At 35.6% G+C, this 21,492-nt stretch overlaps 1 protein-coding gene across 1 annotated transcript; it reads right to left on the minus strand.

Moving 5' to 3' along the window:
• Positions 1 to 1,761: 1,761 nt before the first annotated feature.
• On the minus strand, positions 1,762 to 20,674 carry LOC120629326 (putative hexose transporter 12). The gene is made up of 13 exons (XM_039898279.1): positions 20,357 to 20,674; positions 12,015 to 12,217; positions 11,434 to 11,556; positions 9,929 to 10,035; positions 9,633 to 9,735; positions 9,357 to 9,483; positions 8,612 to 8,985; positions 7,823 to 7,996; positions 6,624 to 6,914; positions 4,848 to 5,028; positions 3,400 to 3,528; positions 2,037 to 2,165; positions 1,762 to 1,892 (listed from the first exon to the last, which is right to left on the minus strand). The coding sequence occupies exons 1-13, from the start codon at positions 20,433 to 20,435 to the stop codon at positions 1,762 to 1,764; spliced, it is 2,151 nt and encodes a 716-aa protein (XP_039754213.1). The 5' UTR covers positions 20,436 to 20,674.
• Positions 20,675 to 21,492: the final 818 nt, after the last annotated feature.

A 21,492-nucleotide genomic window follows, 5' to 3' on the forward strand; every position in this document is an offset into this window, starting at 1 on the left:
ATTTTTATATACTTTGTTTGCTATTCACAATATCCGTTTGAAAATATGGGAAATAAATAATCCTAATTGATTGAGCTGGCGTATAAATCAAGAAGCGTGGAGTATATGACATATACTTACGACCAATCTAAATTATTATTTTTAAATAGCGGAAACTAGACAGACGGTTGACGTAAGCGTTACTTCCATCAGAAAAAAATCTGATTTACTACGACTAGAGAGTCGCGCCTAAAGAAGTTTTACTTCAAAAATATTTGGCGAATTTATCTATACAGGGTTCAATAAAAAATAACAGAAAGCTCTCAGCCTTGTGCCTTTCCAAAATTTAGTATTAATTTATTTCATGCAATAACATTAATACATCATGTTATTTATGTAAAGTAACTGCGGAACCAAATACATGTGATTCGACAACGTAGCGTAGTCGGGTCAGTGACAGCATTGTTGTTCGTGCACGGTTGCCGATGTTACCTTACAGAATAGTAACAATTGCTATGTAAAATATGAAATACTAGCTGTTGCCCGCGACTTCGTCTGCGTTTGATTTTGTTTTTTGATGTGGCATTAAATTTAGTTGTAGATCTAAAAAAAATTAAAAGCATTCAGTATCGCTAAGCCTTAAATGAGGGGTTTGCTGCTGTCCGCTGAGGAGGACAGAACTCCTAGTTCTGTCCTCTATCTCCAATCACAGTTTGGGCAAAATTAATCACATATTTTAACCTCTATAGTTCAAAAATAATTATTTAAATCGGTTATAAGCGAAACAAACAAACTAACATTGACATTTATAATATTAGTAGGGGTTAATTATTTCATAAACTATAGAACAAAAAAAAGTGGAGAAACAAAGTTATTAGTTTTAATGTAAACAACTACAAGCCGAGAGTTTTCAGTTTTTTTTTTTTTATTTAAACCTGTATAAGTAAGAGTTTTATCAAAACATACATAAAAAACAGGCACATTAGTCATTTCCTGCTATTAGAAAGAATTTGGTTAAAAAAGATGATATATTAATTTTTGAAGTGAAACTTCTTTAGAATCGCTTTGATTTCAAACCGGATGCAACGGAAAAAACGACAGGTAAGAGACACAAATACAAAGATGTGTAGGATTCTGCCGGCGAGAGAATGAGATAGAACACATGTGTTTAATGAATGTGTTTGCGGCTGCGCATTAGAAAGTTTTAGTATAAATGTTGATTGTTGATGAATTTTTATTTGTGTCAATATTTTCATCTCCTTGATAAATTAATTTTAAAATTATGCCAAAAACTAAAGTTAAAAAAAACCACGCACGCACTGCACTATGGAGTTATATTGTATTGCTTTGTGTTATAATAATTATTGAAGGGAAATTAGAACCGTTGTAATTTTAAACTCGATGTAACACAATGCTTCACGATCAAGAAAGACCCAGATTTAAAGACGACACATGTATGAGAGAGAATGAGATAGAATACATTACACATTTTGTTTCGTACTTAAGTTACCAAGGAAACCGAATAATATCTAGATAAAGAAAGAAACACATGAATGTATAGGACAGAGTGAGAGACGAGAGCATTATACATATATACGTATTATTGATCTGAGAAAAGTTGCGAGAGAAGCCTTATCCACTAGACTATCAGTGCTCAAATTATACTATATTAGATGTCTTTGGCAGGAAGATTCGCTAGAAACAAAGTAACTTTTTTTGTGCAATTAAACTTTAATTTATTTTTTTGGTTTAGAATAATAAAATATAATAGTTTCTATGGATTCATTTATTTGATCGTTGCTCTCGCAGCTGGCGCGCAAGCCACGCTATTCCGTCAGCTAGTCCAGATCCTGTGAGAGCGCTGCAGGCGCATATGTGCCAGGGCTTATCGGCTATACGCTCCAAGCCCAGTGCTGGAAAATAAAGAATATTTTTTTATTTATACGGTACGATGTCGCGTAGAAACTTCATCATTAATGAACTTCTTTAAATTCCTGTTGTAAATTTACTGATTTTATCTGATTATGTAAAAGTTTATTTTTCTTTAGGATGCTTACCAGCAGCAACGTGGGTGGCAGACAATGCGTGGGATGCGTCGCTCTTATTGGCCAGAACAAGAAGAGGCACCCGCCGTCCGAACATATCCGGGTGCGCTAACATCAACTCCAGCTCTTCGCGGGCCACCACTGGAACAGCAGTATAACTAGTCATAACAAACATCTTGTTATATTAACCATAATATAATAAGACCCATCTTATAATACACTTTAGTCATCATCATCAATAGGTATCAACCCGTTCGTGGCCCACTACAGGGCACGGGTCTCTTCTCAGAATGAGGATGGCTCGATCCACCACGATTCCCAAATGCAGATTGGTACACTTCACACACCTTTGAAAACGTTATAGGGAACCTTCAAGCATGCATGCTTCCTGGTAATATTTCCATCACCATTGAAGATAGAATCACCAAGTGATATTTTAAACTCCCTAAAAACACAAAGAACTTCGAAAAGGAAGAGTAAGTAAGTTAGAGGTCGGGGATCAAACTAGGTCACCCCTATAAGAAGTTCCCACTTATAGTAACATTACCGAAACAGCGGTGTTAGCCTTGGCAGTTATATTGCAATAAAAATTATGGAACTATAAACAATTCATAAATCTATGATAGTTTTGTTTAAAGAAACATTGATTTCGAATGCAACAAACTCACATAATGTTAAGTGTAAGATGACGGACTATTGTCTATTTCCTTTAAAGATAATATAGGTACCTACATAATTAAGAATTACACAAAGTTATGCCATAATTAGAGTAATTGTTAATCACACTTAATTATGGTGCCAGAACGCGGTCCCAAGGGGCTCATTCACGTTGTTAGAACTCTTTATAATACATTTACCTACAGAGTACAATAAGGAACTTCAATTTATGAACAAGAAGTCTGATTAAGATTAATATTTGTGTTCACAAATGCTTGGTAATTTATAAAAAGTTCAAGTAGAATCTTTTCGGCTGATAAGTTTAAAGATTCATCACCATTATCATCCTCAGCCTATTAATATCCAGGTCAAATGGGTCAAGGCCTCAGGAAAGAAATATTCAGAGCTATGGCCATCCAACCAGCTCCAATGCAGGTTAGCAGGCGCTACAAATTATTATCACATGTATTAATGGTTAGCACATCGGTTCACTATCCGGAGGACTGAGAACGATCCCCAGCGCGCACTAAACGTGGTCTCCAGAACACGAGGTTGGGCATCAACAATTTGAATGTTTAGCCTTAGAAGTACTTGTTTAGTACTTCTATATCTTGGCAGGAAAACCGATCTTCTGTTGACCATACCCGGGAGTTGATAATCGATGATTAAATCCACCAACGAGGTAGAAGTAAAAAATAAATTTTAAAGACTCTCAGACCTAATCTCAGATGGTCAGCAGCATCCACAACGAAGATAACAGCATTAGCATAGCGATAGTGGCGTTCCCATAATGCTCGCATGCGTGAAGCACCAGATACATCCCACGCACTGAATGATACACCACCGCCTGTAAAGAATCCAAAATTATTGGTCAGTCCAAACACTGCACCGTGTTTCTAGTTTATTATAATACTCGTCTGCCCACAGTTTTGCCAGATTTTACCTACCAATTATATTGTCTCTCACCAACACTACGGACCTGGGTGAGCTTTTGATTTGTCAAGCAAATTCTCCATCGGCGATGGTCAGAAGCAGCTTGCTTCCAACTTCTAACTCCCAAAGCCCTTTGTACCTTTTTGCTCCATGACTGCACAGATCCCTAGGGCGTCCTCGGCCTCTATTCCTCTTTAATTTGCCTTCTACCAATTTCTTGGGGGCACTTGTCCTGTCTATGCGTTTAAAATTTCTAAACACCGCATTCTTAACACTACTGGTTTTAATACAGTAGTAAAGATTCTTACTGAACCGAAATTGCCAATAACCATTATCCTTAACAGCACCAGTCACTTGTCTCAATACTTTTATTTGTCGGTAAAATTATAACATAATAGGAATAAATAAAACATATAAAGCTGATGCATGAAGGAACACCAACAAAGTCAATTTTAGTAGTTATTATACTTTTGGGAGTTTTCGGGAGAAACGAAAGTATCTTAAAACCATACACTTACTAAAAAAATACAACATTGTATCTGTCCCAATTTTGCTTTCAAGAATAAGAGCCACTCCTCCGAGATATCGAGGTTTACTTTGTCAAAGCCTCTATTGAATTAAACATGTACTAGGTCTAAGGGTGTGTTTCACCAACCGTAATAAATTTTATCAATCTCATCAAATAAAAATATAAAACGAAGGAGAAAGAATAAATTGTTTATATAGAGTCAGTAAAAAAGGTCTGGAAAAGTCTAGCTAAAACGGAGCAGTGAATGCTCCGCTTAGTTAAGCATCAATTTTTTTTCATTTGGTATATAACAGCCTTAGAAACAATAATAAAATTATTTATGATGAGACTGAAAAAAAACTAGTCTCTCAAAAATAAATATGCAACTGATACTAATAATTTTACGAAAGAGTATTTGCTTGTTACTTATGTTCGGTTCAACCATTGCACTGCAAATAAAACAAAGACAGAGATAGTTTGAAACCTCAAATGTTAACAAAAATAGGTTATCAAATCCTTTACAGTACTATTATGCCGTCACTGTAACAGCACTACTAATGTTCACCACTTTTTTTACAGATATCTCACTTACTGAAAACAAACATAGTATACTGTTTAGCCCACGACAAATAACCCGCGGGATATTTTAAAATTATAATTCAGACAAGGCTGAATTCACAGGTCATGGCTACTCGTAATTAGTCATATTTATAAAAGTATCTCACTCTGGAATTGATCCTGCTTGTGGGCAACCGTAGGCACGGTGAGGGATGCTCGTTGTTCAGGAGGACGTAAAGCGTTTAGTAAAGAGCTCTTGCCACTGTTATCTAAACCCAATACTAATACTGTGGCCTGTGTAACTCCTCCTCCCATCCATGCTGACAACTTGTCCAGTAAACCCATAATGGATGATAATTAAAAGATTCTAAAACAAATTATAATGGTAAAGATGTAATAAATCCGTTTTCGAAAGCGAAGTTAAAGCAGAATCAGAATCTGTTACTTATCTGAGAGATATTGGAATTTCAACGAAAAACACAAAAATGATAAAAACTACAAAATATCATTAATATTTACAAAATATAGCCGTCTGACTGTTTACTTATGGGCATGGTATCCAAAATGCTGGCGGTATTGCCTCTTTGAATTGCTAGACTTAGCCATTCTGCTAAACAAAATCCAGATTTATAAAGATATCTACATAGTGAGTGGAGGCGGGTTGTCTAATTTAATGTGATAAAAGCATCCATAAACAATTGCAGAAACAGTCGTAGAGTTTAAAAAGTAGTGGAGTTTTTGAGACAAAGCTCGTCCAGGAAATGCTTATTTCTGCCGCAAAGCAGCACTTTTGCAATGCTGTACTGTGTACAGGCTTAACACCTACGCCTTAGTTTGATGGGCATATTGATGAACGTGTTCCTTGCATGCCATGCTTAATGTTGCCCCGTTTTTAGGAGACGGTTTTCCCCTACCATCAGGTGAGGCATCTGCTTGGTCCCTCAATTAGTACTAGAAAAAAATATGCCGACTTATAAGGAATTTGTATTTTCACCTCTATCCTTTTGGATTTGGGTGCATGTTCTTTATTCTGCTATAATAGGCACTATAAGAAACTTAGTTCCAGAAATACGTAAAAATTCACACCACATCTTATCCTACTGAGACTAACGGAGTCACGCACAGTACTAGGCACGTTATAGTATTTATTCTAACATCAAAACTTACACTTGTGACCTTGAGAATGAAGCCAAATTAGTGGTTTCTTCTAATAAACTATCTGCATAATACTTGTATTTCTGACTGAAATAATTAGAACAATGTTTTCACAACATTATGTTATTTTGATGTTGCGAGTTTGGTCGAGAATCTCTTTCTATCGACTAACTAAAACTATGGTTGCCATGACAACGGCCGTACAAACTTTACTAACTCCTACTTCATGAACGGTAAACTTAATTTTTACTCATATTAAATCCTTACTTTAACAAACTTACCAATATTATACCTACAAGTGAATGAGTGTCGGTGTGTTTGTTTGTTTATTTGTTACCTGAGATCAGCTCAGCCGTTGAACCGATCATGATGAAATGTGGATAAAATGTCGCTTTAATTTTGATATTTATCCCGGAAAAGCTGCTGGTAAAAATTACCCGCGGGATTTCAAAATAGTTTCCATCCTGGACGGCCATAGGATATATCTTATAAAAAAATAAAGGGTTATATAGGGTATAGCCAAAATAGAACCGGTGTAAGTAGACGGCATTAAAGGAAAATACTCCTCTTTTGAAAGTTTAATCACTCGTGTTCAAAATTAACATTCATGACAACATGGTCGATAGCTTAGATAGGTATATCCTTACTCTAAAATTGAATTATTTTTAACAATATTTGAAACTTATATCCTAATTTAATTGATAACAACACAATTTAATTTTTAAAAACCTCTTATAACTTATACATATTTTATCTTAGTATTTAATTTATCATATTTTTATAGATACGGTTTCGCCCCCTGTCCCACGATTTCGGACACTACAATCTTCTTGACCACTTTCACAGTCTTTTGTTTCTTTTATGGGATAGATGACGTTGTATATCTCTTCGGGTGTTCTACCCCGAGTTTCGGGTATCGCAAAGAAAGCGAATATTGCATATGAAAGTGTTATAATTGCAGTGAGGATTAATCCTGCACGGAGTCCACCTACAGCTACTATGGCCGGAAACACTGCTACTTCTATTGCATTTCCTATGGATGCGCCTGCCGTTATCAGCATCGAAGCACAACCGCGGTACTGCAATAAAAACAAGAATTTCTTACGGCACGCATATTCAAGACTTACATTTTCTAGAAATCTTTGGCTTAATTTATCATTTGAAGGAACAATAAAACTTGCAGTGCAATATACTAGACTAAGTACCTACCTACTTGAACTATGATTGATATCTAGGCGATATCTCTCAAAAAGTTCAAAGCTTGTATTAAATGTAGGCTTATAGAAAAGTCGTATTGTAATATAAAGTATAACGTAAAAAATAAAAATGTTTGAGTGTGAATAATTGCTCTAAATCTACTATTTTAAAAGCAGCCTGGTGCTTTTAAAATAGTTAAAATGACAATGTATCTCACATTGTCATTTTTAATATGTGATAAGGAAAAAAACTGGGCTTCTTTTCTGGGTTTTTTCTGGGCTAATTCATAGGCGCGGTTGGAACCCTCGTAGCTTTATTTTAAAGTATACGAATGTAGTTACTGCCACCATCTCAATATTATGTACATATTTTTATGTAATGTACGCATCAAGTTAATTAGTTAGTTTTAATAAATTAATTTTAATTTGTAAGTGGTGATGTTGACTGAAAAAAATATTAACAATTGCGGTCTACGCATATCAATATGGGTCCTTTGTTGTGTTAACAAAAGAACCATAAAGATGCTTAGTTTTAATAAATTAATTTTAATTTGTAAGTGGTGATGTTGAAAACTGCTGATTTTCTTCCCGGCTTCTTCTCGGTAGCGCTTGCCTTGCGAACCGGTGGTAGAGACACTACAAACAGACAGACTTAACGTTGCAAAAGTGCTAGAGAGCACCTACTTGAAATAAAATAATTAGTTTTTTAAATTTTACTCTCTAAACATGAACAGGATTTTGCGACAAAAGACAAAAAATTTTGATGGCAAAAAGTTTCATGCAAAATATACCTGATAGTGGAACATGTCAGCGAGGACAGCGTATGGAGCAGGCTGAAGACCTGCGGAGTCTGCAGCGATGGCAACGGCGATCGCGATAGCTGTACCACTGGTACTTACACCCACTAACCATGCCGCTATTGACATCGATATTCCCGTCAGCAATCCACACCAAATTAACAGTGGCTGAAAATTTAAGGTTATTAATATCATCATCATCATCCTAAGCACAATGGTCATTTCACATCAGGGACGGCAGGCCAGAGTACTTTATCTTTTCATCATGATCATCACTATAATCCGTAGCCTAATAACGCCCAACTGCTTGGCAAAGGCCTCCTCTCTAATAGGAGAGATGGGCATAGATCCGCCACGGTGCTCCAATTCAGATTGGTGGACTTTATTGAGGCATTAATGCAAAAGGCTCACATTTGTTCAAAAAAAAAGTTATTATGCTAGTATTAGTTAGTATAAATTCTTATGCACCACTTAGGATAAACCTATGGATAAATATTGTTGTTTGTACAAAGTATATTACATAATTTCGTAAAAAAAAAACATCTGGGGCATGTCTTTGGGCATGTCCATACAGGAGAAAACTGAATTTAATTTAATATTCCTATATATAGAAGAAGAAGATAGCTCATGGAAAACGTTCGGTGAACATGACGAGAGTTCATGATTTTTTTTTCACCCAAAATCCATATGTATTCAATGCTTAAATAAGTTTTTACTTTTAAAAAATGATATTCCGTCTCTTCAACAATTCATGCGTTAAGAGGTTAAGAAACACAAACTTACCCGGCGTCCAACCCTTTCGACAAGGTAAAGCGATAACGCTGACGTCACCAACTGAACCGCCCCTATAATTACAGCATGCCTCGCCGGTGTCACCAATTCTGTAGACATCGACTCATGAGCAATAGGCAGCATTGTCACTGTATCCAAAGCTAAATCTTCCCTTAGTGTTACTTTATCCATTAGATACGACGTTGCCTCAGTACTGTTTAGTACTTGATCGACAAACGACGTTTCTTGGGATACTATGATCTCTTCACGCGCCAACACAAACACTCGTTCAGCATATTGGAAGATGGCAAGAATACCGCATGCCTCTTGTCCTATAATTGCTATTGCGCAAATTATAAACGCTCTTCGTCGTTGTACATCTTTCACTGAAAAAATAATATTTAGTTCTCATAATCGGCCACTTACATGTTAGTACTAAAATAAGATGAAGTTGGGATTAGAACTCGATAGTTCTTTTTAATTTGATCCAGCTTAGGATTAGACTTTATTCATATATTCTAAATATCTACTATGTTATTCGACCGTAACATTGAATTCCATTCCAACTGTGTGGCGATGTTTATTCAAAGATTGGAAGCCTTTTGAAGTTTTGTAGGAGCCGTAAAGTCCGATTCAACTTAGATACGGATGGTAAAAGGCGAGTCTTACTCACGCTTGGCTGGTTTTTCTAAACTAAAATGCTCAAGGGCATCCATACACATATAAAAATGTTTATAATAATGTTATAATTACGCACACATTTCTTTTGCCAGACTGAAGGGGGTTTGTTCGATCTCAGGCGGTGGAAGTGAGGCTAGCTCAGTCTCAAGAGCAGGGTCTTCTGCTGACATATTTCGAAACCACGCTAAAGAGATGCGCGCCTCCTGCAATAAAGAAGCATGGTCAAATTTATATGTTGGGTCGGATAAGCCTCTTAGATTACTGAATATCGGTCTCCCGCTTTGTAAGATTGTTTAGCATTGCTTTGCTATATATATAATATCAACTGTGCTGTGGATTTTTGTGTAAGTACCTTATTTTTTCCTTTAGCTGCAAGGAACGATGGGGACTCTGGGACAAACGTGAATGCGATGCAATGCACCATTGATAGCCCCAAGCACCATAGCAGCACCGTCCTGGTTGAAACGTTAATTTAAATTAAAAACTTAAGCAATTTTAACATTTTGAATATCTCTTGCTTTATAATAATAAACAAAACGTGTGTGTCTTATGAAGAACGTTTATTTGAACGCCTTATTATAAGGCACACACGTGTTTGGAATTATAGAATATAATTAATAAAGAAAAAAAATAAAAATGTTATTTCACCTGTGTGTCAAGGAAGAGTCTGCGGCCAGGTACATAATTAGTACGCCAGCATTGTGTGCCAACGCTAACGCCGATACTGCTGCTCCTCGGTATCTTGCACTACACATCTGAAAAGGGATTATATTTGTCGAACTTATACAAATTAGTTCATCATCATCATCACATCAACCCATTACCGGCCTAATAAAGAACGCGGGTCTCCTTCCACAATGAGACGGGGTTAAAGCCGTCTTCCACACACCTCTGAGAAAATAATGTAGAACTCGTGAAGTGGAGCTACTACCCAATGCGCTATCACCGCTTCAATTAGTACAAATTAGTTAGTAGTGATCAATCCTCACAAAAAGTAAATTACTAAGAATTCTTAAGTATTTAAGTATAGTTCAACGGGTTCATACCACGATAATATTTTGACCCAGTTGCATGGATCGTGGTAACGAAGGGACTCACGGGACGGGACGGGAGTCCCGTCGTGACCACGATCCATGCAACTGGGTCGAAATATCGACAAATTCAAAATATTATCGTTGTATGTACCCACTGAACTATACTTAAGAAATGTTTGTTGATGAACCACGAAAATCTTAGTTTAAAATCTTTATAAGGTACTATCTTCGCAAATAAAAAAATTTCGAAACTAACTTTAACGAATGAATATTTTGGCAAGTGATTAGTTTACATGTGCTTGACACATCTAGGGTCTAGGGTATACTACCAAACGCTTAAAGCAGTATTATTTAAAATTACAGCTTTATTTGACAGACCTTGAAATTCTAAGAATAAGGATGACGTTTTGTTTTGGAATCAAAACAAAACGTCAACTAAACTAAAGTATTGCTGGTAGTAAGATTGGTTGGTGGTTTTCGATACCAAAAGGCTCAAAGATTCTGATAGATAATAAATGATGGTGGTGTCTGAAACTATTATAAATGATGATTCTTACTATTATTCTTTAGAAATCATCTAGTTATGACAACCAAAAAGCGATTTTAAATATTTTTTTTATTTTTTTTTAAAGTTCAATAATTGAACCAAATAAATAAGAGTGACTAACACTTGATCTGGTATCCATACTTACCTTGAAAATGCAAAATGTGTCTTTTTACTTGTTATCTATGTTCGTTTTCAATACCGAACTTGAAAAACACCGATTTGGTCATCCAGGAAAAAACCCGGGATTCATTTGTACAGGACTAAAAAACTACCAGCTTAAAAACTAAACGGAGCTTGATATCAGATCTTTAAGAGATAGATTAAATCCTTAAGTAGAGCTAGCTTGCGCGCCACGGGTAAATCATCACTACCTTTTTCTCGTCTTACTTCTATAAAGATTGACGAGATAAAAGATAAACTTAACTTTCTCTCGGTGTGCATGCTAGCTGTACATGATAGGAAACTTTGATATGTTTCCTATCCTGTAGTGAGCCATACCCGGAAAACAATCAACTCAAAAAACCCATTAAAATGCAGGTAAAAAGCTAGTGTATAAAAAAACTAATAAATACCTCTCTTGCTAATAGGGGTGAAAGTGCCCAAGCAGCAGCACCCCCTAGCCCTGCTGCAATTCGTGCTGCGACTATACACCACTCGCCGCCCCACAAACTCGCCAATTTCAGCGACCAACATACCTGTAAAGATTGCCACGGATAAATAGACACAATTTGCGAAAGTTGTTTCCCCAAGGCCTACAACGGGCAAACGGGCTTGTGACAATGTTTGTCCTTTGGCGTTAATTAGAAACCGATGTTATTTACTAGACATAAAAAAATTGTAGTTGAACAAATGTATAGTTTTTTCTATTTCATAGTAAGTATCTTGTCTTGTATTGATCATGCTAACTACGAAAGGTTGATTTAAGGATGATTTATGCAAGACCGTGGCAGAAACGACGCGAAGTTTTATATGAAGCAGTTTATGCTACACCTCGTAGCGTCCGGGCTTCGAACGAGGCTCGGCGGTACCTACGAATCTTCTTTCAACTTAGGTGTTACTTAGGCATTGCCTTGTTGGTCGTTAGTGAAAATGGGCTAATGCCCATTTGTTATTTAATAGTAAATTTGTATGATGTAACGTAGTTCGTACCGACCGCAAAAGAAGCAGATGTTGCAATAAGCGCAACTTTTCTTCCAGCTGCGAGGGCTCTGGCGCTGAGAGGTACTCCGACGAGGGAGGCGACAAAAGTTGTGACTGAGGCGATGATTGCCTCACGAGTTGCCTCGGGCCCTGCCTCGCCACTTGCCAATGACACCCAGCCTAGGGCCAGCCCGAATGACACGATCGGTATATTAACTGCGGACAAATAAAATTTATTTAGTAAATTCCTGGTTGCATGTGGTAACGGTAGATTTGAATATAGTGGTCCCCCTCCTCTCTTTGCAGTTGTCTTATGTGTCAAGTCGCAGTTGTCTTATGTGTCAAGGCGACTAAGGTAACGAAACGGAGAACGGGCAGCAGCGTTATCTGTGCTAAGTCCACGCGCAAGTGCTAGTCACCTCAGGCGATATGTCACAATACTGCCTGATGTGACTACCACTTACCTACGCTCGAACCTGTACCATCTCTGCGATCAGTAACCCGTCTGGCCAGCGTGGTGATTATAGGCAAGCCCTCCTGTTGAGTGAGGTTTTTAGTGCAGCAGTGGACAGTTATAGGCTTCATGAAATATTCCTGATAAAAACTAATTGGCATTACCCACAATGTATACAGATAATAGGAGATAGGGGGCAGGGGAAAGTTTTCATATATTATTTAAATTATTTTAAGCTCTCATACAAACCTGCTAATTACTCCACCGACCTCATACCCCGCGTCGATGGACACATATCATATCATTTCCATTATCAGGTTCCTGATTATCTAATAGGATAGGTTCTGATACAATAATATTATGTACTTACTAAGTTTAAAAATTTTCCACCCACTAGTAATAAATAAACAGTCAAGCGAGTGATTCTACCAGTTAATTTGGAAAGGGGATAAATATTTGGACACCACAATATGCATACAAAGTAATTTAGAGAACAAATTATAATCTCAGTTTTCATATTATAAAAAAAATTACTCGTAGTAAGTTTATTATTTGAAATCACATTTAAACGTTTATCGTGTGTGTGTTCTATTGTTTAAGTCTATACTTATAATAAAACTGTAACTGGAAGATTTCAGTACATTTAATATATAGATTCAGTAGACTCGTGAGTTCAGTAGACAGTAGATTCGTTAGGCGCAAACGATCGGCATTTTTAGGAAACAAGTGAAGGATCACTACTTGTCTGTATCGGCCGGGCATTGATGGGAATAATCACTGTATTCTTTTTTGTTTATTTCGTTTTCTACATATTTTTGAGGGTTCTTTTATCTTATTTATTTTTTTTATATTTTTTTTAATTAAGTATTTATAGTAGCGTATTTGTATGTTTATATGTTTGTATATATGTATGGAATATATTTTAATATGTTATGTTTAGTATATACTATGTTTTATGTTTTTTTTTTATTTATTTTTTTATGTTAATTTAGTTTTAAGTCCTAATATTTAATTTTGTTTGTTGTACCACCTACTTATTTCTTATAATATTTTCTTGTATGCCTTTGGTTGCCTGGAAGAGATCGCTATTTAGCGATAAGGCCGCCAAATTGTACGTTCTACCTTATTGTGCTGTTGTATTTGTATCTCTGTAAATTTTCTCTGTGTACAATAAAAGTGTATTCATATTTTGAGATGAAAGTTTTTATCAATTTTACTTCATAGCTCCATTAAATTTGAACCGATTTGAATAATTCTTTTTTATTTGAAAGTGTATACTATCAGCATGTATTATTTAATTGTAATGAAGATCGGATAAATATTGTCGGAGATAAAGGACATAACTATACAGACTAGACAGATAACAGCGAGTCGCAAAGCATATGGGACAGCGATCGTTTGCATGCGTACCATCCTACTTATATTATAAATGCGAAAGTTTGTGAGTAAGGATGTATGGATGGATGGATGTATGTATGTATGGATGGATGGATTGACATGTTTAAAGTAATCATTATTACCTACAAAAAAGTCTGGGAGGCTAAATGCCTAATTGTTAGGACACAATAACAGCTTTTTGTTATAATTTGTCAATCAAAACACGGGTACAATCTTAAGATGGTGACGTTCCTATCAGATCCAAATAAATAATAATTTATCTTTAAATTATTCAAATTGGACCTATCGTTTAGACGTTACTACGGGTATAGAAATGCTAAAGATATTAAATCCCATAATAACCGATTTGATGCAGACGAAGTTGCGCGGGTCAGCTAGTATTATCTAAGATTTCATGTTGCTATAGCAATCTGTATATATAAACGCAGCTGATGGTTGGTTTGTTGTCACGACGTATTTTTATGCAAAAGTATCTTTTGGGATCCCTCAAAATAGGAGTATGGATAAAAACCTTTTCATTATCCTGACTACTATAATTTTACTCCCATACCAATTAATATCCTTGTGTAAGGTTTCCATTATTATATTATCAGGTACGGAAATCGAATGCGTTACTCACCCTAATGTGATTGCAATGATGTTATCATCAGTGTGTTCAGTGCTGGTAGCACCTATGTAGCTTAAAACCGGAATAGAGGCTTATGAGATAAATATAATAATTTAGGCATATTTGCGTATTAGCTTGATTTTTTACTACGAGCTTTCCGGTTAATGTTTGGTTTGCATAACCGATCAAATACTTTCAGAAGGCCAAGTGCAGACTGTTCCAACAGATATCTGTTGCAACAGCACACAAGCCGGAATATATTGGTCGTAGGAAATATTGTAATACGCGAGATGAGTTTGCCGAATGTCAATATTAGGCTCAGAATAAACAGTATTTAGAGTAAATATAGTAACAATTTAATGTATGCTACGGGTACAAAATAACACATGCATGTGGCCTAGTTACTACGGTGCAAATTAAATTTTCATAATACTTGTTCGTAACGCAGACTTCATTACGCAAGACTCATAATCCAAAATATTATTTAAAACGCGTGTTTTATTTAAAATTACCGTACTTGTGCTTTATTTATGATGACCCGACGAATTTTAGTTTGTACGTGATTGCAATTTATATGTATGAAGATGGGCCATTTTTAATTTAGCCGGGTAATACAGATTATTTTTTACCATCAACGAGGTTTTATGCGGTTGAAAATAGTACGCATTTCCTTAAATAAACAAATATTTTTACCTTCTCAATAATTATGATAAAAGAACGATTATTTTTTTAAATTATTTACAAACTACATAGTTATATTTTAGACATGCTTTAAATACAAAAAATTTCCATTTATTATATTTGTAGATGCTGGCGGTTTACCTTGGGGGGCGAAAAAGACCTAGGTGCTATTTTCCGTAATTAATATTTTGTTAATATTTTCGCTTTTTGGTCTATTACCAAAACATTAAAATATATAGTTTTGAAAGTAGATTAATAGTAGATTTGCTCCGCTGGGTATAATAATCGACGGCAGAATCGCGAATGAATAACCTGTTTTAACCAAAATCTAGAGAGGGGCCTACGAAACTTTCATACAGCGGAAAAGTAGCAAAAAAGGGTCAGTTATTTTCTGAGAACGTATTTAAAAGTTTATCCTGTTTTTTTCCTCGCGAGTGTGATGAAAATCGTCGTATGAAACGCGTATTGTATATTACTGGCTACACTCCCGGCTCTCTTAGCGCGTTCGCTTTTAGCTCACGCGCCTAACACGTACCACCTCAACTGTGAAATGTAATGTAACCATCTTAATGCATACTCTACTATTTTGACCCAAGTTTTTATCATATTATGTTTATGTAACTAACTGAAAAATGACAGAAAAGCAGCGGCCGAAACTAAGAACGGCTGAATGGCTGAACTAAAAAACTTCAAATTGTTTGACTCAGTAACGAGGAAATATTGCGTTGCATTTTCCAATAACTACCAAACTTCTAATAACTATTAAATCACCATGTTTTATTTAATTGACACATGGTGATTTAATTCTTTATTTTTAACCGATAGCCAAACAATTTTTGGCTTTACTTTAAAAAAAATAAGTACGACTCTCATAATTTTAAAAAATATCGTTAGGTATCCCACCTATGAAACTTGGTATTACTACTACTATATAACTTGGTAGTAGCTTACGTTTGTTTTCAACATAAACAACATAACGAATAGAAGAATAACTTTACACACAGTGTTGAAATATCGTTTGAAATTATTAGGTACTCGGTGTTTTACTGCTTAAGTTTTTATTATTTTAGTACTTATACCTGACTTAAGTAATTTGTTTACTGTTTACACCCGGTGTTTACACCTAATCAAATTGGCTCTTATCTAAGTGATAGAGTTCAAAGGGTATGCGTAAAAGACATAAAGTCTAAGGGATCATCTGCCTTAATGGGTGTCCCACAAGGCTCAATTTTAGGTCCCTTATTGTTTCTGGTGTATATAAATGATCTGCCACAACATGTCAGGGGCACTTGTGAGATTGTACTGTTCGCAGATGATACATCTCTCATTTTTAAGACTGATAGAAACAAAGATAATTTTGACGACGTAAACCGTGCTTTGTCACATGTGTCAGACTGGTTTAGATTGTAAACTACAGTGGGGTACCCATATAGAAAGCCTAGCGAGTAAACTCAGCTCAGCTGCATATGCAATCAGGAAAATTAGACAGCTTACCGATGTTGAAACAGCTAGGCTTGTTTATTTCGCATACTTTCACAGTATTATGTCCTATGGGATCTTGCTGTGGGAAAAGCTGCAGATATTGAAAGTATATTTATACTACAGAAAAGAGCCGTACGATCAATACGACATTAACAATTACAGACCCATTTCAATCTTACCAGCTCTTAGTAAGGTCTTTGAAAAAATTATATTAAATCAACTTTTGAATCACTTCAATGTAAATAACTTACTACATCCGGAGCAGTACGGTTTTACTAAAGGTCGTAGCACCACGGATGCAGGCGCTAAACTTTTAAAACATGTGTACGATGCCTGGGAACGTTCGCAGAATGCCATTGGTGTTTTTTGTGATCTATCTAAAGCATTCGATTGTGTTGATCATAAAACCTTGCTTCTTAAACTAGCCCATTATGGTATCAAAAACGTTGCACTAAATTTGGTTGCCTCTTATCTCAGTGACAGAACCCAAAGGGTTTGCATAAAAGACATTAAGTCGCAGGGGTCGGCTACGTCAATGGGTGTCCCACAGGGTTCAATCTTGGGTCCCTTTCTATTTTTGGTGTATATAAATGATCTACCACACCATGTCAGTGAAACCTGTGACATTGTACTGTTTGCTGATGATACATCTCTAATTTTTAAAACTGATAGAGGTAGAGACAACTCTGACGATGTAAGCCGTGCTATGTCGCATGTGTCGCACTGGTTTACTGTCAATAATTTACTTTTAAATGCAAAAAAAACTAAGTGTGTGGAATTTATTTTACCAAATGTAAAGAAAGTTAATAAAAATATAATAATAAATGGAGAATCACTAAAAATGGAAGATTCCACAGTTTTTCTGGGCATGACCTTGGATTGTAAGCTTCAGTGGGGTACCCATATAGATACACTAGCAGGTAAACTAAGCTCGGCTGCCTACGCCGTCAGGAAAATTAGACAGATTACTGACGTAGAAACAGCAAGACTTGTTTACTTCGCGTACTTTCATAGTGTGATGTCTTACGGGATCTTATTATGGGGCAAAGCTGCTGATATTGAAACTATATTCATATTGCAGAAAAGAGCTGTACGGTCAATATATAAACTTAAATCACGTGAATCCCTCCGTGAAAAATTTAAAGAAATTGGTATACTTACGGTAGCCTCACAATACATTTATAACAATATAGTATTTGTAAGACAACATATTAGTCTTTATAAACAAAAAGTGGATATAAACAGTCGACTTACAAGAAATGGTCATAAATTAGTGACATCTGCATATCGTCTGCGAAAGGTGCAGAAGTCATTTGTGGGATTGAGTATACGCTTTTATAATATGATTCCTAAGGTAATTTTGGACCTACCAATGCATAAGTTTAAAGAATGTGTTAAAACACATTTATTACAGCGAGGTTATTATACAATTGATGAGTTTCTTAATGACAAGGTTGCTTGGAAGCATCCGGCTCCGCTTTCATCTCTCACAAGATAGAAAAATGAATGTTAAAATATAAAATGTAAATTTTTGATGTTGGAAAAGAGCAACTGCTGAGTTTCTTGCCGGCTTCTTCTCGGTAGAATCTGCCTTCCGAACCGGTGGTAGAGTCACTACACACGGACAGACTTGACGTTTCAAAAGTGCTTGTATTAGGCCTACTTGAATTTTGAATTTTGAATTCAATATATAAACTTGGATCACGCGAATCGCTTCGTGAAAAATTTAAACAAATAGGTATTCTTACAGTAGCTTCGCAATACATTTATAATAATATAGTCTTTGTGAGGCAAAATATTACTCTTTATAAATCAAAAGCTGAAATTAACAATCGACTTACCAGAAACGGTCATAAATTAGTGATATCTGCATATCGTCTGCGAAAGGTGCAGAACTCCTTTGTGGGGTTTAGTATACGCTTTTACAACATGATTCCTAAGGAAATTCTTGACTACCAATGCATACATTTAAAAAATGTGTAAAAACGCATCTAGTACAGCGAGGTTACTATACATTTGATGAATTCCTCAATGACAAGGTAGAATGGAAGCAGCCAGCCTCGCTCTCATCTCCCGCAAGATAGCAAAATGATTGTAAATGTTGATGTTGGAAAAGAGCAACTACTGAGTTTCTTGCCGGCTCTTCTCGGTAGAATCTGCTTTCCGAACCGGTGGTAGAGTCACATAAACATGCATACTTGACGTTTCAAAAGTGCTTATAAAGTAGGCCTACTTGAAATAAATGAATTTGAATTTGAATTTGAATTTAATCATTTACATTTAGACAACTTTGTAAGCAAAGTCGCGATTTAAACGTAAAAATCTTCGGATTTTTTATTATTTACCTACCTATTAGGTGAGCATAGCGTTTAAAAGGGTATGTCTCATAGGAATATTGGCTCAATAGAATGGCGTGCGAACTAATTGCAATAGTAGCGCAGGTAATATACCCTCCAAAGTATAGTCACGTAAATATCGAGAAAATTGCTTCATTTCTCATTCTCATCGCTCGTTTCTTTACCTAAATAATTTTGACCGATTGCCGTGTTTGATACCAAAAATGTTAAATATAAAACGATCTGTCGTTCGCGTCGGTCGGTTCCAAATATTTTAAAAGCTTCTATAACAAAGTATGTTTTTATATCCCATGGGAACATTCATACCTGGGTATTCTTAACCGACTTACTAATTATTTGTAAATGGTTATCAATTCGGTTGTATTTTGTCTTCTTTTTTAACTTTGTTACCTCAGAATTCCATTTATATAATGCGATTTGAAAAAATATGTTTGAAACGGTATACCTCCCATATGGTCCTTTTTAATACGGTCAAAATCCGTAGTAGGGATCTGGAGAAATCGAGGGAAGTTTTTAAATAGTATAGGGATTTGAGTAATGTTTAAAGTAACTTGAGAAACTGATTATGAAAACCACGAATGACATTAAAAGTATTGCATGGACTGCGATTCGATTATGGTTCATAATAAATTTATGCTCGTAACAAAATAGAAGCTGAAGACCTAAGTGCCGGCAGAAATACTCAGCCATTTAGGTCCCAGGTTCGAGAAACGAAATATTTAGTAGACGATTATGAGCAGTTGACATTTGGCCGTTAAAATATAGACGAATGCGAATCTAGCCACTAAAAAGCGTGAAAATAAAAAAAATCTGCGAAAAAAAAACGACTTTGTTTTAAATCTATAATAAATATTTTCTACGTCAGCTTAAAGGCAGTGCCAAGTAAAATGTAGATGCTTGCTAGTATATAAAAGGGAATACGAAGTGCAAATATGATCTGGTAATTTTCCACATTTTACGTGACACGGACCGACTTAAAAAAATTGTAGAAAATTTTTATTTCTCGCTTTTCAGTTGGTATTTTTTTGTCTATTTTTTTTTTTTTGTTTATATAACAGTCTCCAGGATGCAAGCTGTAAATGTGCTAAATTTAATCAAGATCGGTGTAGTAGTTAGTTGAAGGGAACAGAATATTACTGAATATTAGGGAAGTATAAAAAAAGGAAATAAAACCATACTCGCACGATTAAACTAAATTGGTTGACATTGCATTGCTAAAAGTGGAGATTATGGATGTCAGCGATAAGTCGATTTAGTTAAAAGTTGCATACACACATTATCCTAGTTAGGTACGTTTACCGAGTTTTTTCGACGTACCAGCCAACGACGTAGAGGTACCAGGATCGCTACAGGCTTAAATTAGGAAAATCACTTACTCAATAGAACAAGCAGCACCTGTTTAATAACACCACGAATGCTTGCTAATCGAGCCAGCCACGGATTTAACACAGTCATTATAAAAACACTTCTCTGTTTTAGAACTGGTGTACCAAGTATGTTTTTTTTATAACACTCAAATATATTAATAGATTGACATACAAATCTATCACAACTAGTTAACGATCATAGATTCATTTATAAGTATCTGAATTCTGAACTGTTGATTTAAAAACCTGTTTATTTATAATGAGCTCGTAAACAATATGAACATTCTCAAAGTAATTTTAAAAAAGGCGAGCACACGTCAGGCTTGGAACTCGATTGTTACGATTCTATGACCGGAGCGGGAGTCCACAGTTTTAAACTAGCGATGCCTCTTACTTAATTTATGCTATGCGTGCACCACTTTGCTAGTGGGTAAGTTCCAGTATAGCAGTTATTATCCTCTGGCATATGTCCAACATTTACCCTGCCGATTATTAAAGAAGGCTCTGGGAATATCCTATCCGTGGCCTTGAAGTTCACCTTCCAGCAAGATTAGTTTGGGTAATCCTTACTCTTTTTCTGCAAGCTTTAGCTATGGAATACGTTCTGTTTCAATGGTTATTGGTACGTAAGAAACACGTGAGTCGATTAATTATGTATACAAATATTTGTTCGCCGGAGTGCCTCGCCATGTGGTTTTTCTCCAACCTTCTTTAGGCTAGTTCTTAATAACATTTTAATGGATATCATATTATTATCGTTTTTTATAAACAAAAAAGAATGGTTATAAAATCTAATGGATAATGGGTAGATCTTTTTTTTTGCAGTTATAAAAGTGGTTTATTATTATTATATTATTATTATTATTCTGATTCGGAATGTGTCCGTAGCGAGGTTCAGAATAAAATGTTTGCTGATGTTAGCATAAGTTTGTCAAACTCTATTCCTGAGCCCGCGAAATCTTTACTTATAATAAATCTGTAACTGGAAGATTTCTGTACATTTAATATATTTTAAAAATTTGGCCCGGGGTATGCTTTGTAATCGATACTGAGTCCAAAACAGATTTTTATTTAATTTTTGTCTGTCTGTCTATCCGGGCATCACGTGAAAACTAATGAACGGATTTCAATAAATTTTGGTATAG

This window comes from Pararge aegeria, chromosome 1 (assembly GCF_905163445.1).
Source record: "Pararge aegeria chromosome 1, ilParAegt1.1, whole genome shotgun sequence".
Classification (NCBI taxonomy): Eukaryota; Metazoa; Arthropoda; class Insecta; order Lepidoptera; family Nymphalidae; genus Pararge; species Pararge aegeria.